The 21,394-nt window shown below is 38.9% G+C and overlaps 1 protein-coding gene across 8 annotated transcripts in view; it reads left to right on the top strand.

Moving 5' to 3' along the window:
* LOC103471465 (protocadherin-1) overlaps positions 1-21,394 on the top strand; it is a 202,408-nt gene that overhangs the window by 13,899 nt on the left and 167,115 nt on the right. For 7 of the 8 annotated variants that reach the window (XM_008420496.3, XM_008420495.3, XM_008420488.3 and 4 more), the window contains 2 exons: positions 715-1,543; positions 6,033-8,213. In XM_008420496.3, coding sequence (XP_008418718.1) covers positions 719-1,543; positions 6,033-8,213 — 3,006 coding nt within the window. In that variant the 5' untranslated portion in view covers positions 715-718. Of the gene's footprint in view, positions 1-714; positions 1,544-6,032; positions 10,457-21,394 lie in introns of those variants that run through there. The other variant, XM_081611650.1, reaches the window with a different exon arrangement.

A 21,394-nucleotide genomic window follows, 5' to 3' on the forward strand; every position in this document is an offset into this window, starting at 1 on the left:
TGCAGTCATGACAAAATATGACGGTCTTAATTGGCTGGAGAGACCTGATTGTACTGCAGCAGATTTAATTGTTCCTATGAAGCTATCACAATAAAAAAATGGAAATGGTGAGAAATAAAGAACACTGTAATGCATAAGTCATTTTATTTCAAAACTAAAGTTCAAAAGCTGCCTCAAAAATATGAGTAAAAACAATGTTGAGATATGAGTTATTGGTTAAAAAGTGGAAGTAAGAATGAATGGATCAGCTACACTCACAAAGGGATTTCGTTAATTTTATGCAGGAGATTAAAACAAGGTAAACTCTATTAAAACAAACTCAAATGAATACTTACTTTTTGTTTCTTGATATTCGTACATGTTTTTCTCTTTTTCAATTACCTAGTACTTTGCAGTTTTATCTGCAGTCACAAAAAGTTATTGAAACTTGTTAAAATACACCAATAAAGGCTTCAAAAAGTTCAAGTTATAGAGAAAAACTGAAAGTTCTGTAAGATCTTTCACTGGGGAACTCTGATCACTTGGGAGGAAGTAGCGCAAATATTGAATCACACTCTTCTTCAGAATACCAATGTTTGCATAGTTACAATCTCAAATGCCTGCTTGGATGTAATGTTTCTTTGAATAAGTCATTTTCAAGTTACTTTTATTCTATTTTCTTGATTTGTTAATGACAGTGAGTCTCACTTTCATTCCTGACTCCTTCTCTTTCAGATTGATGTTGTCCGGCAGAGACATGGTGATCCTGAGGTGGCAGCTACTGTCCCTCCTGGCCATCATCCTGATGGTCTCCTGCAATGCTGTGCCTACAGATATTCTATATCGGGTTAATGAGGAACAGCCACCCAACACGTTGATTGGCAGCCTGGCGGCAGACCAAGGCCTTCCGGACACTGGACATCTGTACAAGCTGGAGGTTGGCACCACTTACCTGAGGGTGGACGGCAAAACTGGGGACATCTACACCACAGAGATTCCTATTGACCGTGAGACACTGAGTGACTGCCAAAACCAGTTTGACGACAAATGCTACCTGGAATTTGAGGTGTCCATCACAGACATGGTGAAAGGGATTGGCTCAGGGCCGCGGCTGATCGAAGGTCGCATTGAAGTGCTGGATGTGAATGACAACACGCCACAGTTCTCTTCACCCATCCTCTCCCTAGCGATTCCAGAAAATACACACATCGGTGCACTCTTCTCCATCCCAATGGCCACAGACAAGGACTCTGGTTCCAACGGTGTGGCTGAGTACTCTCTGAGTTCCGGACCTGATGCCGATCAACTCTTCAGCCTGCAGGTCGCTTTGGACACGGACGAGAAGCAGCCACAGCTGGTTGTCATGGGTAACCTGGATCGTGAGAAGAAAGACTCGTACGATCTGAATATTCGGGTTGTAGATGGAGGGGATCCACCAAGGGCGAGCAGCGCTTTACTGCGAGTCACCGTGACCGATCAGAATGATAACGCTCCGAAGTTTGAGAGAAATCACTACGAGGCCGAACTGCCAGAGAACAGCCCACTGGGACACTCCGTTTTGCAGGTCAGTAAATGAACTATAGATTAGATGTTTTCATGCTGTCGAAATGTAGCAACTGCAAAATATTGCGTAGTATGTCTTCCAACATTTTTTTGTTTACTGACTTCTGGTGTGAAATATATTTATATCTGTTGGTACATACAAAATCAGACACTCTGGAAATTTTCTTTTGGTGTGAAAAGTTCTAATGGGGAATATTCATCCATTTAGTAATTAGATGTGCATCACAGTAAATAGATTCATTAGATCCATCCATCCATCCATTTTCTTCCGCTTACCCGGGGTCGGGTCGCAGGGGCAACAGCTTCAGAAGCTGCCCCCCGCAGCATTAGATGAAAATGTTTATTTCAGCTAATTTTGATAGCTATGGCTTAAAACTCAAAATTAAGATTCTGACAATATTTTTAAATAATACAAAAGACATTACTAACAGTCTGTGTCATACCGTTAATACTTCATTTTCAGCCTACTTAAAATAAGTTCATGCACTGCACAAACTTGTGTACATACATATATATATATATAATATTTTCATATCTAAAAAAAAATATTTTGAAGGATTATTGTTTATAGAGTTGTTCACTTTGTGGATATAAGAGAGAGAAAACAAGAATATATTTATTCAAGACACGATGACATTGTCTTGGAGTTCCCAAACAGTTCAAAGCTTGAAATATTCAAGACACCACACTGTCTCAGACACCTCCTCCATATATCATCTTTTTATATGGTGTTAATAATAAATCATGGCCCTGATGTCTGATGGTGTAAATATTGTTACTCTAAGATCAGCTGGGATTTCCACTCCAGGTCAGTGGTTCAGATAATTAGTTAAAAAGGTTTTCTCTTCATCATCATAACAGTGTCAGAACTGCGGGACAAAGTAATTAAGAAGATAGCTGTGGTGTATGAAACAGGAATTAATTAAAAAAAAGGACAACAAAAAGACACATCGCCAATATTAGACCAAACTTTTAAAGACTTTTTTTTTTATACTAAGTGAAGTTGTGCCCATACGTTGCTGCTGTTGCTCAGCAGTCAAGAGTTTCCATGTCACCAAACATTCCAGTTAAACCTTTGGCCTTGTTGGTGATAAAGTCTGAAAGCTGCAGGACAACTCGGCACACTGACTGCACATAATATGCTGCTCAATTATCCGTACAGACAGATGGTGCAGTGGAGGTGAAGCAGGGCGTGGGATCGCTGTGTGTAGTCACATATTAACCACCGATTCAACTTCACCTTTGAGCCCTGAGCTGGGCGCCGGTCCTCGATGTTGGCATCAGCTGGCAGAATAGGAAGCCGCTGTTCGGTTGGGCAACTCCACAACAACCTGACAAACCCAGCTCACCGTGTCGTCCTGCGCGCTCCCCGTTTCCCCGCTTCTCTGTGACTGCAGCACGGGCCGACCAGCCAGCCTTCCAGCTCGATGTGCATGACTTAATCTGAGTCAGTCATGAGATTATCCACGGGGCTTATTGGTATTATTGCTCTGGATGTGGCTCATTGCATTTCAGAGAGCCCCAGAACTCATTTCACTTAGCGTGCATTTGAGAAGTGATGCTGTATAGAGGCAATGGGACAATGATGACGGACGACCCTGACCTGCTTAAAATGTCCAATGGCTTTGCAGACATGTATATCCCTCAGTCTTTGTAAAGGCCACGGTGATTGGTTATGCATTTTTTACTCTATTTTCCTTCCGGGGAAACTCAAAAACTAGCCAGAGGTTTAAATCAGTTCCTCTGTGCATTAGATGTGCCTTTATATTCCTCTGAAAGATATTTCTGAGGCACTTTATTCATAGGAAGATTTTTATTCAAATTACTGTTCATTTTCAAAACTTAAAGCAATCCACTAAAATGTTATAAAGTCAACCCTTGTGCCATCAGATTTTAAACTGAATGTTGCACTTGCACCTGATTGGTCCGTTTAAACCTGTGGCGCTGTTCTTTGAAGTTAGCCTTGCCTACTTTGAACTGATTAGAAAGGAGCAATAAAAGAGACAAATTAAACAGGATGCATTTTAAATGACCGAAGTGGATTTGTCAGATCCAAACACTCATATTAACTGGCTTAAAGACTGCTTACATAGATTCCTGTGTGCAAATCTTGATCTTATTAAAGACCAAATCCTCCTGAGTATATTGACTAAGATCTCTAATGTTTAACAGCTAAATTCCCATAAAGGACTATTAAACAACAGTATTACTTTAGGAACATGCTGATTAATAATGTAAAAGATGCTATCCAGAGCAGTTTGAAGAGTCCACATCGATTTTCTATGTAATTGTGGTGTTATTTACTCAACAATGAACTAGACAGAATGTAAACTATGATAGATTATCTCTCGAGTTGCTTTCCAGTACTAGGGATACGGATCTAAAATAGTTTAATTTCAAAAACTGCTTAGCATTGATCAATTATTAATCAGCTAAAACGTGCAGAGATTCTGGTCGGTGTATTTAATGACGCTAGTCAACCTTGCTGGGTAATTGTTAACCGAGACATAAAGAGTGTTTATACTTGCTGTGTGCTTGGACAGAGTGGCCTTGGAGAGCAGCCAAAGTGGTTCTGGCTTCATCAGAGTGAACCCTATGCTCCATCAGCCCCTCTGTTCAATACACAATTCTCACAGGCTGTCAATAATTTACTGTTGCTTGGTGATATCTGCTGTTTAAAGTCACACTGGACTGTAAAAACATCCATCAGCAGGCAAAATTATAATTTTACTTTCAGACTCTCTTTAACCATATTCTTCCTGTTTTTAATGTCATATTAGAATTTAATGTCATATCCTCTTAAACAGACAGGAAACTAGATATGTATTATGTGTATGTATCTGTCAAAAATGTGAAAAATGTCATAGTAAAGTTTAAGACTGATTCAGTTGAACCCCTTAAATGTTTTTGACATGATGCATCATTCGTATCGTTCAGTTTTAGCTGCTGTATAAAATATAAATAAAAGGAGAAATAAAAAAGCAAATCAGGCTGAATGTTATGTAGTATAAATATATGATGGTATGTTAATTTGATCAATATGTAATTTAGTTTTTTTTTGAATAGGTCAGCTTAGTTTAACATAAACACAAAGCTGAAAATGACTGCCACTGTCTAATATTTTTCATATATTTGCCATGACTTAATACGAGATACACTAACATAGACAAGGCCCAGGCTCACTCAGTACACATAAGTATAAAATCTGAAAATTTGGGCTCCAGAAATTAATCTATCAGATAAACACCCTCACAAAAGCACTTTTTTAAAAATGTATTATTAGTATTTATTTTTGTTAAATGACAAGAAACAAGTGCTAGAATTCTAAAACAAAGGTGGTGACGAAGGTAAGATTTTGCTAACCTTGATCTAGGCCTGCCTTCCCATTTTCAGTTGCCTTGGAAATATAAGGTTGTAATTATATGTTGTAGATAAGGCAGTAGTTTAATCTTACACTTTGATTAAAGACCAATAAAAACATTCCTCTTGCTGTTGGAATTATAAATTGATTTTTGTGCCCTTGACCCAAACTTGAATTTTATTGTACGTGTTACAGGGTTGAAATAATCCTATCCCATTGGTAGATTTATTTTTTTCTTCTTTTTAAGGACTTTTTAAAAGATTATTTTCCTGAGTGCAAGCTTGGCTCAGATTCACCAATGCTTTAAAGGAATAATTGGCCTTAAGATTTAAAAACCCTAATTACATTAGTGTAAGTTCCAGGTAAAGGCTGGAAAACTGCTGAGCTATCAGTACCTGAGATGTTTATGTAACCTGTCTGATTGTATTTCATCTCAGGACAAACTACATTCTTTAATAGCAACCATGACATTGAATAAATAAAATTAAAAAGTATTAGACATGTTGACACAATCGCATCCTAACAAGCTCAACCTAAGTGATATTTTGCTGACTACTCCTACACTCTAATTGACTAATTACCTCCATTTAGTTTAGGTTTGGACATGTGAAACCGGATTGTGGCTGATGTCGGTCTGTCCTCCCTGCTCTCCTAATGGGCCCAGAGGAGCCGGGGCTTTTCTCATAATGAGAGAAACATTAACATTCACTCATCTGCCCATTACATGCCAATGACCCGCTACACGGCCGTTAGATGTTGTTGTGTGGGTGTGTGCACTCAGCTTTGATAGTCTATTATGTTTCTACACAGCAGAAACTTCCACCCCCTCAGAAAACCAGGCTTTGTACTGTTGCATGGCTAATGGTTGTAAGTCTTTGTAAGTCAAACAAGCCAAATGATCAATAAAATGCAACTGAGCTTGTTTTAAGAATGTAGAATGTTCAGGTTCAGAGTCATGTCTGACTGCAAATTGACTCAAAATTAGTCAAATGAAATTCAGTTTTCTATGGTCTAGTGTTGTAACTGTAATTGGGCTTTCTTTCAGATTCGATGTCCCTTAAAAATTGATTTCTTTGTATTCTTTGGCAATAATATAACTTTTTTTTTCTTTCTTTTTTTGCATTTTTAGGTTCGAGCCAATGATGCAGACACTGGTGCCAATGGAGAGATAGATTACATCCTACATCAACCACCCGAGAATGTCCAGAGGCTTCTGCGCATTGACCGCTCCACTGGCATCGTTTACGTCAAAGGCCTGGTAGACAGAGAAGAAACAAATTTTCTCAAGTTTTTTGTGGTTGCCAGAGACCGCGGGCCTAATTCCAAGAGTTCCAAAGTCCTAGTCACCATCATTGTCAAGGACCAAAATGACAACGCACCAGCGATAGAGATTCGTGGTATTGGGCTGGTCACTCACCAGGACAGTGTGGCTAACATCTCTGAAGACATGCCGATCGGTACCCCAGTAGCACTAGTCCAAGTATCTGACCGTGACGAGGGAGAAAACGCTGTGGTGACATGTGTGGTTGCAGGTGACGTCCCTTTCCAACTCCGACCTGCTAGCGAGTCAGCCAATGATCGAAAGAGAAAATACTTCCTGCAGACAACTACTCTGCTGGACTATGAACGAATTAAAGATTACCGAATTGAAATAGTTGCTGTGGATTCTGGTAACCCAGCTCTGTCAAGCACCAATTCTCTTAAGGTCCAGGTCACAGATGTGAATGACAACACGCCAACGTTTTCTCCAGCTTTCCTTGAAGTGTTCTTTCCTGAGGGCAACCAACCAGGTGACAGAGTGCTAGATATTTTCGCCACAGATGCAGATAGTGGTATAAATGCAGAAATGATTTATAGCATCATTGAGTCCTCAGCCAACAGGCTTTTTGAGGTCGATGCCAACACGGGAGAGGTCCGTGTGAAAAACACACTGGATCGAGAGGAAGTTGAGCGCTATGAGTTCCATATCGCTGCAGCCGACAAGGGCCTTCCAAGTAAAACCGGAACTGCTACACTGGTTATAAATATTCTAGACCGCAATGATAATGAACCCAAATTCATGTTGAACGGATACAGTTTTTCTGTAATTGAAAACATGCTCCCACTAAATCCTGTTGGTGTTGTGACTGTGACTGATGCTGATGAGGGGGAGAACTCAAGAGTGACACTGTTTGTAGAACCAGATAATGGCAAGTTTGTGATTCAAAATGGCACAGGAACGATCCTGTCAAGCATTTCTTTTGACCGTGAAAAGGAAAGCACCTACACCTTCCGGCTGAAGGCTGTGGATGGTGGTGAACCACCTCGATCTTCTTACGTTGGTGTGACCATCAACGTCCTGGATGAGAATGATAATGCCCCCTATGTAACCAAACCATCCAACTCTTCCTACACTTACCTGACACCTGTCACACCTCCAGAAACAAGAGTGGAAGTGGTTGAGGCTGAGGACATTGATGCGGGGCTCAATGCAGAGCTGTTTTATTCAATCACCGGAGGAAACCCTTATGGCCTTTTTCAAATCTCGCCCACAAGTGGGGAAATCACACTGGCACAAGCATTCTCTGGCAAGCACAATGGGCTTCACCGGCTTGTCGTGAGGGTCAGTGATCGAGGCAAACCTGCTCGCCACACCACAGCCTTAGTTCACGTGTTTGTAAATGAAACCAAATCTAATGTGTCCCTCATTGAGGCACTTGTGGGTCACAGTCTTTACACACCTCTGGACAGAGACATAGCAGGAGACCCTAACTATGCCTACAGTCAGCAAACCAACATTTTATATGCTGTCCTTGCAGGTGTTGCTGTCGTTATTTTGGTCATTGTAGCTGTGGTGGTCATCAGACACCATCTGCAGAAAGATACTAAAAGCGGTTACCAAGCTGGCAAAAAGGAGAGCAAAGATCTTTATGCTCCCAAGCAGGGACCCAAAAATGGCAAAGGAAAAAAGAGCAAAAAGCCCAGAGCACCAAAACCCACCAAACCACTGGAAGAGGATGAGGAGGCGAGTTTGCAGAAAGGTCTGAAGTTCAACCTTATTAATGACGTTAATGACAGTCCCAGAATCCATCTGCCCCTTAACTATCCACCAGGAAGCCCCGACCTGGGCCGTCACTATAGGTCCAACTCTCCTTTGCCATCTATCCAGCTGCAACCACAGTCACCCTCTGCCTCCAAGAAACACCAGGCTGTTCAGGACCTCCCTGCAACCAACACCTTCGTAGGGACGGGCGACAACAACTCCACGGGCTCGGATCAATATTCGGATTACAGCTACAAGGCCAACCCACCCAAATACAACAACAAACAGGTAGGCGACTACGCAAATATGACTATGTACCCCAGGGAGAACATCTATTGGACCAACCGTGTGTGGTAGACACGCTGGAACTTACATGGCACTGCTGCCAGTGTTTTTCCACCAAAGCCGCACTGATTCCCTTGCACAGCACCCCCTTTCAGATGGCTTTTATTCATTTTATTTTGAGTTTCATTCTGTTCACAATGTCCGTTCTGTTCAGTTTTTGATTTTCACTTCAGTATGGACAGTACAAAATATGAAGCATAACATAAATAAGGTCTTCCTGATCTGGTGACCAAACCTCCCTAAAATGGACTTTAAAGAGGGTTTATACGCTTTCCTGTTTGTTTTTGACGCAAATGTTTAATTCCTGAATATCTGCAATATGCATCTGTTAGTACCGGGCCCTGTCCACACTAATTCAGATATTTAGCAAAAAAGCTAGAGGTGACAAACCAGAGATTTCTGAATTTTTTTTAAAAGCTCCATTTGTGGTGTAAATGTGTAAACAAAAACATGAACAAACATAGCTTTTACATTCCCAGAGCAGTGAAGCATTTTTCCCTTAAGTTTCTCTTTGTGCTAAGTCGGTTTCGATTAAATGTCAAAAGTAAGGTAAATAAGTCAATAATTAAGCAGAAAGGTGAACTGTTGTCACAGAAAACTGATTTTTTTCTAGCCATACAATGCTTTAGCCTACATAGTCTTCTTCTTTTGAATGTAAATGTAATTAATGTAATAATTTCCACCTTGTGGCAGAGGCTAGATATTATTTTATTTTTTGGCTGCAATCCTGCAAACCATTTTAGAAATGAGGAGGGAAACATATCAGTTTAAGAAATATCTGGAGTAGTGTAGCTGGGGCCTGATTTCTTAATTTATAATCCAAGAATAAATCAAACTACATCGGATATTGGAAATCCGATGTAGGTCCATCCTGGGGTCCTATGTGTTTTTAATTTATATTATTTTGTGTTTAGCTTCTTGTTTTTGCAAAGAGTTAAATGAAGGTTGGTTCTTTTCATTGTTCTGTGTAAATTGAATTTGAAGTTCTTCCTTTGAGCTTCATTCACGCTGACAACCTTATGAAGTCTGATTTTGTTTTTTGTTTTTTTTTCTTTTTTGTAGTTGTTTTTTTTTTTATTTCAGATGAGCCAGTTGTTTAAGTTTAAACTCTCAAAGTTTATAGCTGTTCTTTATGGCTGGATCAGTTTGTTGAAGTGTGATAAAGAGTGACTGTGAATTTTTGGATTTTCTTTTTTTTTTTTTCTAATTGATTCTTGGCTTTCTGTGGCCAGGGACTCTGCAGGCTGAGGAGCACTTTAGAGTGTTTCCATCCAGTTCAGACCAATTTAAGGTAATTTTAGCTCAGTCAGGGAGCCAGACAGTGAAAACAGAATAGAAAGTGGAGCAAGAAAGATGAGGATTGGGATGTAGAGTTGCGTAAGGCCAAGAGTAGTATGAAGGAAAAGGTACATGAAGACTAAATGCAACCATTTCTTAACCTCCACACTTCCTGTCAAGTTGGTTGAAATATGACTTTTAATTTTGCCATGTTCCCAATCAGTGGGGCTAAAAAGTCAATTGTTTGCACAGATTAATGGCAGGTAATTTTCCAGGCGCTCACTTGCGCCTTTTCTTTACCCAGAGTGCCTTGCTCTTTTCTATTTAATATAATAGAAAAATACTGAGGGGTGAGACGGTGGCCATTAACAGCGTGGCTGTGACGAACTGCCGTCACATGACTTCACTTTGATGGACTTTGGCTGCTGTGAAAACTGAAACTGTCACATGCACTGTTGAAAACCCTCGGAGACAATCAAATTAAGTTGTCATAGACATCTTCAGACTGTACATACATGTGAAAGATGTGTCAAATGTTTTAGGGTTGTTTTTTTTTTTGTTTGTTTTGTTTGTATGTGCTCTCTCATCTGCTGTTTGTTTTTTGTTGCAACATGACTGTGTGATGTGTGTGAGCCTAACCAGGGCGTGTCATTCTTCCTCCCTGCTTCTTAAAGACTTCTGTTCACCGTGTGAAGACCCAAACCAAAGACTCACATGTAGACGCACACGCACACACATTTCCATTATCATCACCATTTCACAGTCAAGTACAGCATATATGGACCTGAGGCCACGGATCTGCTTCCTGTTTGGTCAGTCTTGGCAGTTTTACACATTTGTACAGTGTTTTTTTGATGTTTTTTACAGCTAAAAGATTTTATTTCAATAAACATGTTGCTAAAACATTATTGTGGCGCTCTCTGTGCATTCACTGGGTTTTCGAGGTGGGCTGGACGAAACAGGGAACAGATTGCTGGAAAAGGTACAGTATTCCATTGTCACCACCATCCTTCACACATGGAGAGAAAAGATATTTGGTGGAAATATGTTTATTGTGGAATTCACTTGTAAAAGTTTCCAAATCCTAAAATCTATGGAAAAGAAATTAAGGCACAAAACAATATTTGTTTTTATAGAACATTCTCTTCATTCCATAATTTAGAATATATAACTCTAAAATAATGAAGCAATTTTTTTTCTTGATCCACTAGTCACAATTTTAAAAATATTTTTCTCTGTTAATTAAATACAATAAAAAAGTAGGAATCTCTGTCATTTTCAACTCGCAACATCTACCTGAATGTACATTTTCAGAAAAAGTCTGATGAAGGCTAGAATAGATGAAATATACTTTTATGCACGGTTATAATTTTCTCCTTGGTTCATTTTCTCCTTCCGTCTTGGTCTCAAAACTACTGCCGCCATATAAAACTTGTTTTTCTCTTGGAGTTCTTAGGAAAGCACAAGAATCTGTAAGTCTGACTTCAAAGACAAAATAAAATTTTGTATTGGACAGAAAAACAGTGCTTGTAACAATTTTGCAAAAGAATAAAACTGGAATAAATTTCAAAATGCTTTAATGCAATTTTCAAAGTAAATCGAAAATCTTGGTCCCAACATTGGGAAATAGTCATTGTAAAACATTAAGTCACGAAAGTAAGTTGACCATGTTAGTAGTTTTCTATAATATCTGGAGAATAATTATGTTAAGATATTTAGACTAAATTAGCTAATTTCATCATCTAAATTTATCCAGATAAGACTTTAAAAAATCTAATGAAGCATGATCATTATGTGAAAATAGTGACGTAATTAAATATTTTTGGCAAAAAACAGATGGCTGACATAGTACCATGAACTACTCATTCTAAGAAAAAAACATATATTGTTATGGGGAAAAAAAAGGAATGTCATCTTTTTTAACAATGAAGTCTTAAAAGTTTTGCATAGTTGTTAGAACGGTCAGAATATCAGACAGATGATCTGTAAAAACAAACAAAAAAGTAAAGCTCCTGTGGTTCTACAGTCATCTCCAGAAATATGCTGCTTGGTCAGAAAAAAACAATCAGCCCTAGGAGGTGGGGCTCAGTGCTATGAATCACTCACGTGCATGTGCTGCTCACGCCTCCCCCTTGCTCTCTGCTAAGCTACAGCTAGTTCACCGAAATGAAGCATGTAATGAATGCTCATACCGTGTTTCCCCGAAAGTAAGACAGTGTCTTACTTTCTTTTTATCCCCAAAAGCCCCACTATGTCTTACTTTCGGGGTATGTCTTATATTGGAAAAAATTGTTTTAAATTTTTTTTGTTTTAACCATAAAATTAACATTAACAACATGAACAGTATTGTATTCACCACAAAACAGTTTTATAAAAGAAAGTGCAGGGGACGGCGCGGTGACGTATGAAGAGGGGGACGGTGCGGACGTGGGCAGGAGGCGCCAATACCCCCGTGTTTCCCCGAAAGTAAGACATGTCTTACTTTCGGGGAAACACATGTCTTACTTTCGGGGTACAGACATATGTCTTACTTTCGGGGTACGGCTTATATATTAGCAGACCCCCCTGGAATCCCCGATACGTCTTACAATCGGGGTTGTCTTACTATCGGGGAAACACGGTATTTAGCATGGCCTCCAAAGACAGCAGATAAGCCGTTGTCCCGTAACGGTAAGTTGTCTCGCCGCCATTTAGCACATTTAGCAGCACGAGCTGAATTGATAGAAATGGCATTAGGAGCCATTTTGTTTCCCTAAGACATTCTCATGAAGAGGATGGTAAGGGTTGTCCATATTTTGTTTGATATTATGAAGAATAGTTGTTTGCATCATTATCTCCAGATAATTAGCTGTCTCATACGTTCACAACATATAGTGACAGTTTTAACAAATATGCAAAAAAAAAAAAAAAACATTTTGTAAAAGTTAGGCTACATACTGCAGCTTTAACTATTCCAGTTTCTGAGTTAGTGACTGAAAGCCCGTTGCCCACTGACGTACAGACTGGTACACTCTAATGTGTGTCATGGGTGACTGTGTCTGGATCATTTGTAATGGTTTAGGGATGAGTTTTTAAGGAGATGTTATGCTTGGAGGATAATTATGCAAAACCAAAAATCCCCAAAATCTTGTCAAAAGATTTTTGGGCAAAAATACTTGAAACTTTTTGTTTTATATCTAAAAATCTGGAGTGATATCTAAGTCCAGATGTCAAAGGATTACATTTTGAAAATAAAAAAAGACTAGAACCAGAATTGGAATGTTTTAGAAAGGTAGAAATCAACTGTGGACAACATTTGTATTTCAAGACTGTTCTTTTTTTTTTACTTCAATATGAATCTGAATCTTTTTTTTTTCTGATTGCTTAAAAAAGTGCTTTTTATACTGAATATATTATCAGCGGGGATGGACATAATCACTATTATAAAACGTTTTGCACAGCTGATGCCAACAATCAATTCCATTATTTATTTTCTTCCACTAGGTCTGTCTCAGACACCAGTGCGTCAAGCTGGGAATAACATAAAACCAGATTTGAGCATGTTCCAGTAAGTTAAAGAAAAACACATTTGGCAGTATATTTTGGTATATGAGCTAAGTTAACACATCCGTCTTCAAGAATATTTACCACCCATAAGTCAGGCTTCCAGACTAGCCATATTGGTTCTGATTAATCTGAAACAACAGACATATTGTGTCAGCCAAGCTACCTTTTATAGAACCCAGTTTAAACTTTGCATGTCCAGCCTTAAACCCTGAGATAATGTGATCTAGTTGTTAGAAATTGAGCTTAAGTGCCCTTTTTCTAATTCTGAAGGACTACTTTTATTTGCGTTTTCTGTTAAAGTTAGACAGCTCTTCATGTGGGTTGCCAAATAATTGAATTAAAGCAGAGAGATGGAAAATGTAGCCTGCAAGAAATATACAAATTTTAGGACCTGGAATCAACTAAAGACAATTTAAATTAGTTTACAGATCAGAATAAATGAAGAAGGGTGAATACAGAGACACCTGTGATTAGAAAAACAGTAAAACAGCAAGGAAGTTCTATCGACGCTCTGATGAAGGACACCCATGGAGTCTGTGTGAGAAAGGACGATGCTGGGGATAGAGTGAGAGGGAGGGAGACGATGTGCTGTGCCTGACACTCGTGCTTTATTTTCCATGTCTTCTATGCTTATTCTTTCCTGGAAATTGATTTAAAAGAAGCACATTCTTTTCCAAACTATTCAGGAACACATAACAAGCTTAAAGTTATAACTTATTAAAAACAAACAAAAAAAAAAACAAACATCAAATATAAATGTAACCTTTTTATTAGAATTTGAAGAAATGTTAAACTGTTATAAGGGTTCCCAGATTCTCCCAAAAGTTTTAGTTCTACAGTAAGAGCTAACAAAACAGTGACTTGTGTTTTTCTTGACATGTGTTTTGTTTTCAATTATCAGCAATTCCACGTGGATTGTCTCAATTATGAGTTTATTACCTGACACATGCAATTTTATGGGATTCCCATAAACGTAGACTTAACCCTACCGTGAGAGGAGCACGTTTATTGTTCGGGTTGTGGCAGTTCGACGTCAAACTGTTAAGCAGTCAAACCGGCCTGAGACAGAGTAAACCTGCACCTTATGTGCAAATGTTAAAAGCAAAGCAAGCTGCCAAAAGTTGAAAAACCGCCCAAAACCAGCTGAGTATGTTTTCTCTCCATGAACACACTGTTGAGCCTTTGTGTCTGTCACTGTTAACCCACACCTGGCACGCTGCCTTTGCACACAAAGTCTCTTTGGACTCCTCGCTCTGCTTTAAACAGACCTGAGACGAAAACATCCCCGAGCAGGTGCCGGACCTGCCGGCGGAGGTCAGCGGGGTCAAATATCACTCAAGAACAGCTATTTAGCAGCCGGGATTGAGGAGGTCAGAGGTTAATAACACTCTCCACGGCCCCTCCTTCCGTCTGCACTCCATATTAGCAGTTAGACGGCGTCATATGCTCGCCGGTTACGCTTTACGATTGGTCCGTTTCTATGGCAACACGTTGGCCTGTATATGTGTGTGCTGACTGACCTCGCTTCCCTTCTCCTGCTGCTTTTTTCATCCAATCCAACACAATCCCTCCTTCTGTGGCAAGCTCTACCCTTTAGACGACGAGCGTGTGTGTTGGAGAGTGTGTTTGCCTGTCATTCAGTTAGTATAAGCTCTGAGCTAAGCATTTGTTTCCCTCTCCCACATACTGACACATTTTATGCAATGTAGCACGCCAGGGTGTGCTATATGGCATGTAGCCATGCATGCGGGTCTGTGCTATGTGGTAGACACTAAGTATTTCAGTCTCTGTTACCTGGCAGGTGATTGTAAACATTTGCTTCATCACTTTTCAGAATTCACCTCACGTGGACATTTGCAGACTGAATTGTAGTTAACTCAAACATTTCGAGCCCCGCACAGTCAAACACTTGATTAGAAGCCATGAACACCATCATAAGAGCTCAGAAAACTCTCATGTCTGCTCTCTTTGAGAGCGGGATCTGTTTTTGTGGTATGTCCAGCATATCTCTGTTTATGCTGGACAGTATCAGCTGTTTGGAGAAGAACGGGAGGCTGCTGCCGATATCCCAACTGTTTCGTCCAGATATACATTCTTCTCCGATGTTGTTTGACGAAAGATTTGCTTAGCCTCAGCCTTTTGTCCCACCGCAAAGTTGCTTAAAAGGACAGTATTATGTTTCATGAGCATCGACAGGAAAGCTGAAAACGCAATGGAGAATCTGAGACAAGACTTGAAAGTTGATGTTTATAGACGTTCTCCATCCAGTCTGACTGACCTTGATCTGTTTTACAAAAGGGCTGATCATATGTTGAGATGGTTGAAGTTTACTTGCAACTGTAGTTTGAGTAAAATATGATTATAGCAAGTTTTTTTTTTTTCCTCAGGAGGGCCGACTACAAATGAACACCAGGCTTTCAACAAATTTCATGGTTTGTTTTGGGGGGAGGGATGAAAGAATATGTATCCTTTTCATTCCAACTCATAAGTATGCAACACTTTATTATATAAAGGCCCAATAAAAACATTAAAGTTTGTGGCTGTAACACAAGAAAATGTGAACACAGCATTCTTGGTCAGCTTTATAAACTACTGAAATTACACTGAATTACAGTAAAGCTAAATTGACGTCTAATGAATTGCTAAAGAGACCAAACTTCCTGTTTGCCTGTTTTTATTGCTCATCTGCATCATCGCCACCAACAGCTGCTTTCAATCTAAACACCACATCCACTAACGGTTGTTTTCTCACGCCAGAGCAGGCGACCTCTTTGGTTCACAAACTCAAATATGAAAACAGCGTATACCAAAAGAACAAATATTTCTCTTTGGGTTTCCTTGTGAGAACGAATTTTCAAAATTACGCAGATTTTTGGAAATTGCCGTACACGTTGAGAACCTTATGTTTGAAAAAAAAAAAAAAAAACTCAATTCCTATCTGCACAGAGCCAAACCCAAAAAGTCATGGGTGCATTGGCCAACAGCTTAAAAACAATTACCTCTTCTTGAGATATGTTGAAAAGACAAAAATTACCCTCCCTAAACCATAGCAGCCCCCTTCCCTCAATCTCCAGTTTCAGTCAGCTGCAATTACGAGGATCCTGACACACCCAGAAACCAAACTGGAAATCTGGTTTCCATCTCGCTCGATGTGTTAATGCAACACTAAACGCTCGTAACCCATTTGCTGGGCTGCAGTTACAGTCTATTAGGTGACTGTCGATTTGAAACAGGTGATTTTAATCACAAACATGTGTCCCCGCACTTTGACTGACAGAGGACTTCCTGTTTGTCTTTGCGGTACAGTCTGTTGTCAGGATATGGACTGGCAGTGGCAGCCATCAGGCAAACAACTAGGAGCTTTGCATCCCACTCCTCTGAGAAAATTACAGTAATTTAACAGCGGCAGCTAAAATCCGGTAGAGTAAGAACAGACTGTTACCCGTCAGTCATATTGTAAAGACGGGATAATGCCACATTATGCTCGTGGTCCGTATATCAGTGGTTCAGATCTATTCTAGGTGTGTATACAACTACAAATCTCTGTGTAAAAAAAAAAAAAATATATATATATATATATATATATGACATGTCTAATGATATGTCTCCAATTCTACTTTAGTTTTATTAAATCATGTAGTGCTTAAGAGAGTTTTCAGTACATAAGCTTAATCTGTATGTGGTGTTACTGTGCTTTTTTTTTCATTTTCACAGACACACCAAACTATTTCAAGTATAACCAGAGTAAGAACAAGAAAATAGCTTTGTAAAATAACTGAGCAAACCTCTTGTTTCCCCCTTGACCCCTTTCACCCTCTAATCCCATAGTGATTGATTGAGCCACTCTTGGTTGTAATGACTCTCAGTTATTTTATTTCAGAAAGCTTGTGATTCTGAAGATGTCTTTGTGACAAATCTCAGAGAGGCCTTTGTGTTGCTTTTGGTTGGCAGTCGTGAGTCGGTAGTTTGTCCTTGGAGTAATTTTGATAGTCCGGCGATTCCTGGGAAGACTCACCACTTTCCCTTGTTTTCTCCATTGGTGGATAATGGCTCTCATTGAGGTTTGGTGGAGTTCCAAGCTAAGCTTGTGTAAGAGAAGCCTTTCCTGAAACTGGTGTGTGATGGGATGAAATTTGAATGCATCACTAAATTTTAAAGGAGCTTAGTTCAAGGAGACTAAAACATTCGCAAGAGTGGCTCAATCAATCACTTATGGGACTTAATTGGAAACTGATTTCATGAGTTCTTTTCAGTAGTAATCGAACTATAAGTAAGATCTTCACGAATGGCAAATGTTCATGTTTTTTGTTTGTTTTGATTTTGTATACCAGGACAATACGTCAAAATAGCTAAAATAAATATTTTATTACTACTAGGGGTAAATCTTTTGCTGCAAATAACTAATAAAACAGAATTTAAACAATATCACAGTTAATTCAAGTTAAACAATGAATACATATTTTTTAAGTAAACATATATATAATTTGTAGTTTGAATTTTTTTCAAGAATTTTGTTCAACATACTGGAAAAATTTTTTTTTGTATGAATGCAGGTATTTTTTAAAACAACAAAACTAAAATCCAAGTCAGTTGTTATTTTTTTAAATCACTGATGATATTGTGCCTCTTGTCCACATATACAGAGAACCAACTTTAAACTGTGTAACAAATATTTAAAGCAGTTAAACTTCTTTAATCCACTAAGATTAGAGGTTTGTCAGCCGTGTTTGTTTGCAAATTTACAGATATTTAAGCTCAGGAAGCTTGGCTTTCTTCACAGGTTAGAACAGGTAAAAGATGGCAACACATCTCAGAGTACCTACAGTGATGAAGGAGAAGGAGCAGGAGGGTGCAGAACAACAAAGAAGCCTTTGTGACCCGCACACACCATCAAAGACTAACATTACGTCCCGTATAACGTGCGCATTCCTAAACTTTGCCATCACTCAGCACATTGTGATCCTCTTAATTCTAAGCTCACAACCTGAGTGAGTGTGTGGGTTCATATATAAAACAGTCGACGCGTGTCTGACGGTTGGAAAAACACCTTCGAAAGAGAATTAAATGTAACAACTAGCTGTGACTTTACAGCTCAGCTCACCTGACTCACAGGTGACTTTGGAGGAGCTCAGCTGCTGCGCCTCTTCCAGCTTAACGGCAGCGAGGTGAGCAGCGTTGTTTGTGCAAGACGCCTGAGACAGGAATCCTGTCAGGTGCAGAGATCACAAACAAACCTCTGAAATGTCACTTTGACTGATGAAGACATTTGCAGAGTTCCTTGTTATTTTTGTTAATGTACCGTCAGTCAGAAGTGATAAATCACCTGTCCTGTTGTCATGTGTTTTTTGACTGTGCGATACCGCACACATTGCTGCATGAAGAAAAACATGAAGCTTTTCTTGCACCTCATTTACTTTGCAACAACAATCAGCAGACATAATCCTGTCTGCTTATCTGGTAGGCTTCTGATATTTAATTGCTTTTAAAGGTTAATATGAGTAGAATCTGCTAATTCTACTCAAATTATATTAGAAATGTGACTAATTTATTAGTCCAGGTCTTTTGTTCCAGCTTTCACCCTTACAGTAATTCTCTTGCTGAAATTCCTTGCTGGTTCCACCAGTTATACCCGGTTATTCTGTCCGTTTCTTCCCCATATCTCCTGCTGGCTTATTCCTTTGGTTTTATGGTTGTTGTTCTGCTCTGGCTCCCCTGGCTCTCTGTTTTTGGGATTTTTTTTTTTGGTAAGTTTTGTTTAGTTTCTCTTTTTTTAAAAAATCAAAACTGCCTATCTGATCCATGCTCCCAGTCTGCATGTTGTTCCATCCTCAAATTAACACATCATGACAATTTTTACATGCTTTTTAAACTAAATTAAACAATTTTAGTTCCATAAGGCATTGTTTTACCCTTTTTTTTTTCCAACTACTGTGTTGTGCATCAAACTAATTACACAAATATGATATTAAAAAAAATGATTAATTTGTATAAATTAATAAGAATTTTGACAACTCCCATCTGGACATTACAAAAATAATAATTAAAGAAAGTTAATTACATACCTTCAGCTGGTAAGGTGAAGGTCAATTTAATGTTTTAAAAGTTAGCCAAATTCAGGAATATCTGTTATTATGTTGAGGTCTAAGGTGAATAATTGCAGTCATAAAAACTCAAAATATTCATACGTATTTCCCCTGAAATATAAAAAAATAGCATTGGCCCAATTAATTTGTTCAAAAGACAAAAATAGAATCTTATGAATAATTAATATTTATTCATTTACTGTAAAGGCTGTAATAGTCATTTCATGGATTTAAATTTCAGACAATTAATGTATGCATTTGTTATATAGTAACTTGATAGTCATGTTTTAAAAAAGTATTTTGATAAATATTGTCCGCTTTTATGTCTATTTTTACAAGAGCAATGATTGTGTCCATTGGAATAAAAAAAGAAGCAAAAAAACCAAAACAGAAAATACTTGTTTGTGAAGCCGCTGAAATACAGCTAAATATTTATTTTATTGTCAAACAATAATAAACTAAAAATATCAATTCAAAGTAACAGAGAAAAAGCAATCAAAACCACCCTCTTAGAAATAAATATTAATTTTCTACAGGCTGAATTTAAAGCCTCACTAAAATTAAATAAATGATGGCAGTAATGCAACATAATTGTGTAACTACTCTGCTTTTCTAGCTCTGTGAGAAGGGGCTTATTTCCTAATCCAACAACAGATTCCAAGAATAGACGCTCTTCATTTTACAGGCTTAAAAACCCTCCGAGCCGAGATCCAGAGCAACCATTTGTTTGATTTAGCTACAGCCACTGACGCAATGAGGGCCATAAACACTTCCGGACCCTGATTTTTTTTCTTAAATGTTGTTCCTCAGAACATATGTGGTGACTCAAAGACCACGAAACAAAGGCAGGAGAGTAATCTTGGGTTTTCTTTTAGCAAATGTTCCTGCAGGAGCTGACATCTAGCCTTTCCGTCCACCCGTCCGTCTGTCTATCTTTGTCGCTCCCTCAGGGCGTCGATTGTTCTCGGGCCAATTCAACGACTCAACAAGGCGATCGGCTCGCTTCTGCGTGTCTCACGTGGAGCCAAGAAAACAAAACAAAAACAATGTAGGAAACATGATTTTATTTTGCGTGCGTGTTCAGTTCAGTCTCATCTTTGTGTCTGTGTTGAAATGCCACCTGCTCCAGAAAAACACAAGTGAAGTGGAACGGAAAGCCGCCCGAGGCTCCGCGCGCGCACACGCAGAGGAATGAGCAAACCAGGCGACAGCAAACACATGGAGAATGGGTTCAGAAGAGAGGAAGAAACGAGGGGGAGATGATGAAGAAGCGAGCGTATTAACATGCATGTTGGCTGTGCATGGGAGCAGGTGGTGTAACTGCAGAGAGCAGGAGGTGGCTGCCCTGCACACGCTCACATACCTGTAGGCAGGGTCAGAGGTCGCATGTTGTACAGCTGTTCTGTACGCCAGGCTGCTGAACTCCATCAGTGTGCGGGGAAAACACACACATGGACTCCACCATGACGTGTTGTCAGTTCAGACGCTGATCAACAGTCAACGCACCAACAGGATGACGGTATTGGTAAAGAAATGAAGAGGAGCGTTCAAAAATGCTCACTCCTGCCCAAGTGTCAGGTGATGTATAGCATGATTCCGGTTCTGCGGTTGGCTGATAACATATTCTAATTAAACTGTCTGTCTGTACAGCACCGACATTAAAATTTATGACACATATCTGATTTAACAAGTGACATCTGTTCATACAGTATTCATTCACACAAGCACAGCTGTATGTATATCCAGCCTGCAAGTCTGTTCTGTTCAGCTCAATTCAATTCAGTTTGATTGCATTTAGTTACAATTAATGTAACTTAAGTAAGTTTAATCAAAGTTATTTCAGCTTAGTATAATTCAGTGCAGTTCAAAGTTGGTTCAGTTCATTTCAGTTTCATTTGCTTCAATTTAGTTTAATTCAAGTCACTTTAATTAAATTAGATTTCATTCGGTCCAGTTTGATTTAGTTGAAATGGAATATTGCTATTCCACATACTGTAAAACATTTGCACAAAATAACAATTGCTAAGATCTCAGGCGTGCGCAAAGATCAACGTAAACGGAGTAAACCGCCCATGACCACAAATACCTCTAAAAATATAAAATATATAACTAAAAGTCATATATATCACGAATATTAACTATGAGCAGCTATTAAATATTTCAATATTTTTGCAAGTAGTTCAAAGGTGAGAGCTCAACTAAAATACAGTTTTTATC

Source organism: Poecilia reticulata, chromosome 10 (assembly GCF_904066995.2).
Source record: "Poecilia reticulata chromosome 10, P_reticulata-male-v2, whole genome shotgun sequence".
Taxonomy (NCBI): Eukaryota; Metazoa; Chordata; class Actinopteri; order Cyprinodontiformes; family Poeciliidae; genus Poecilia; species Poecilia reticulata.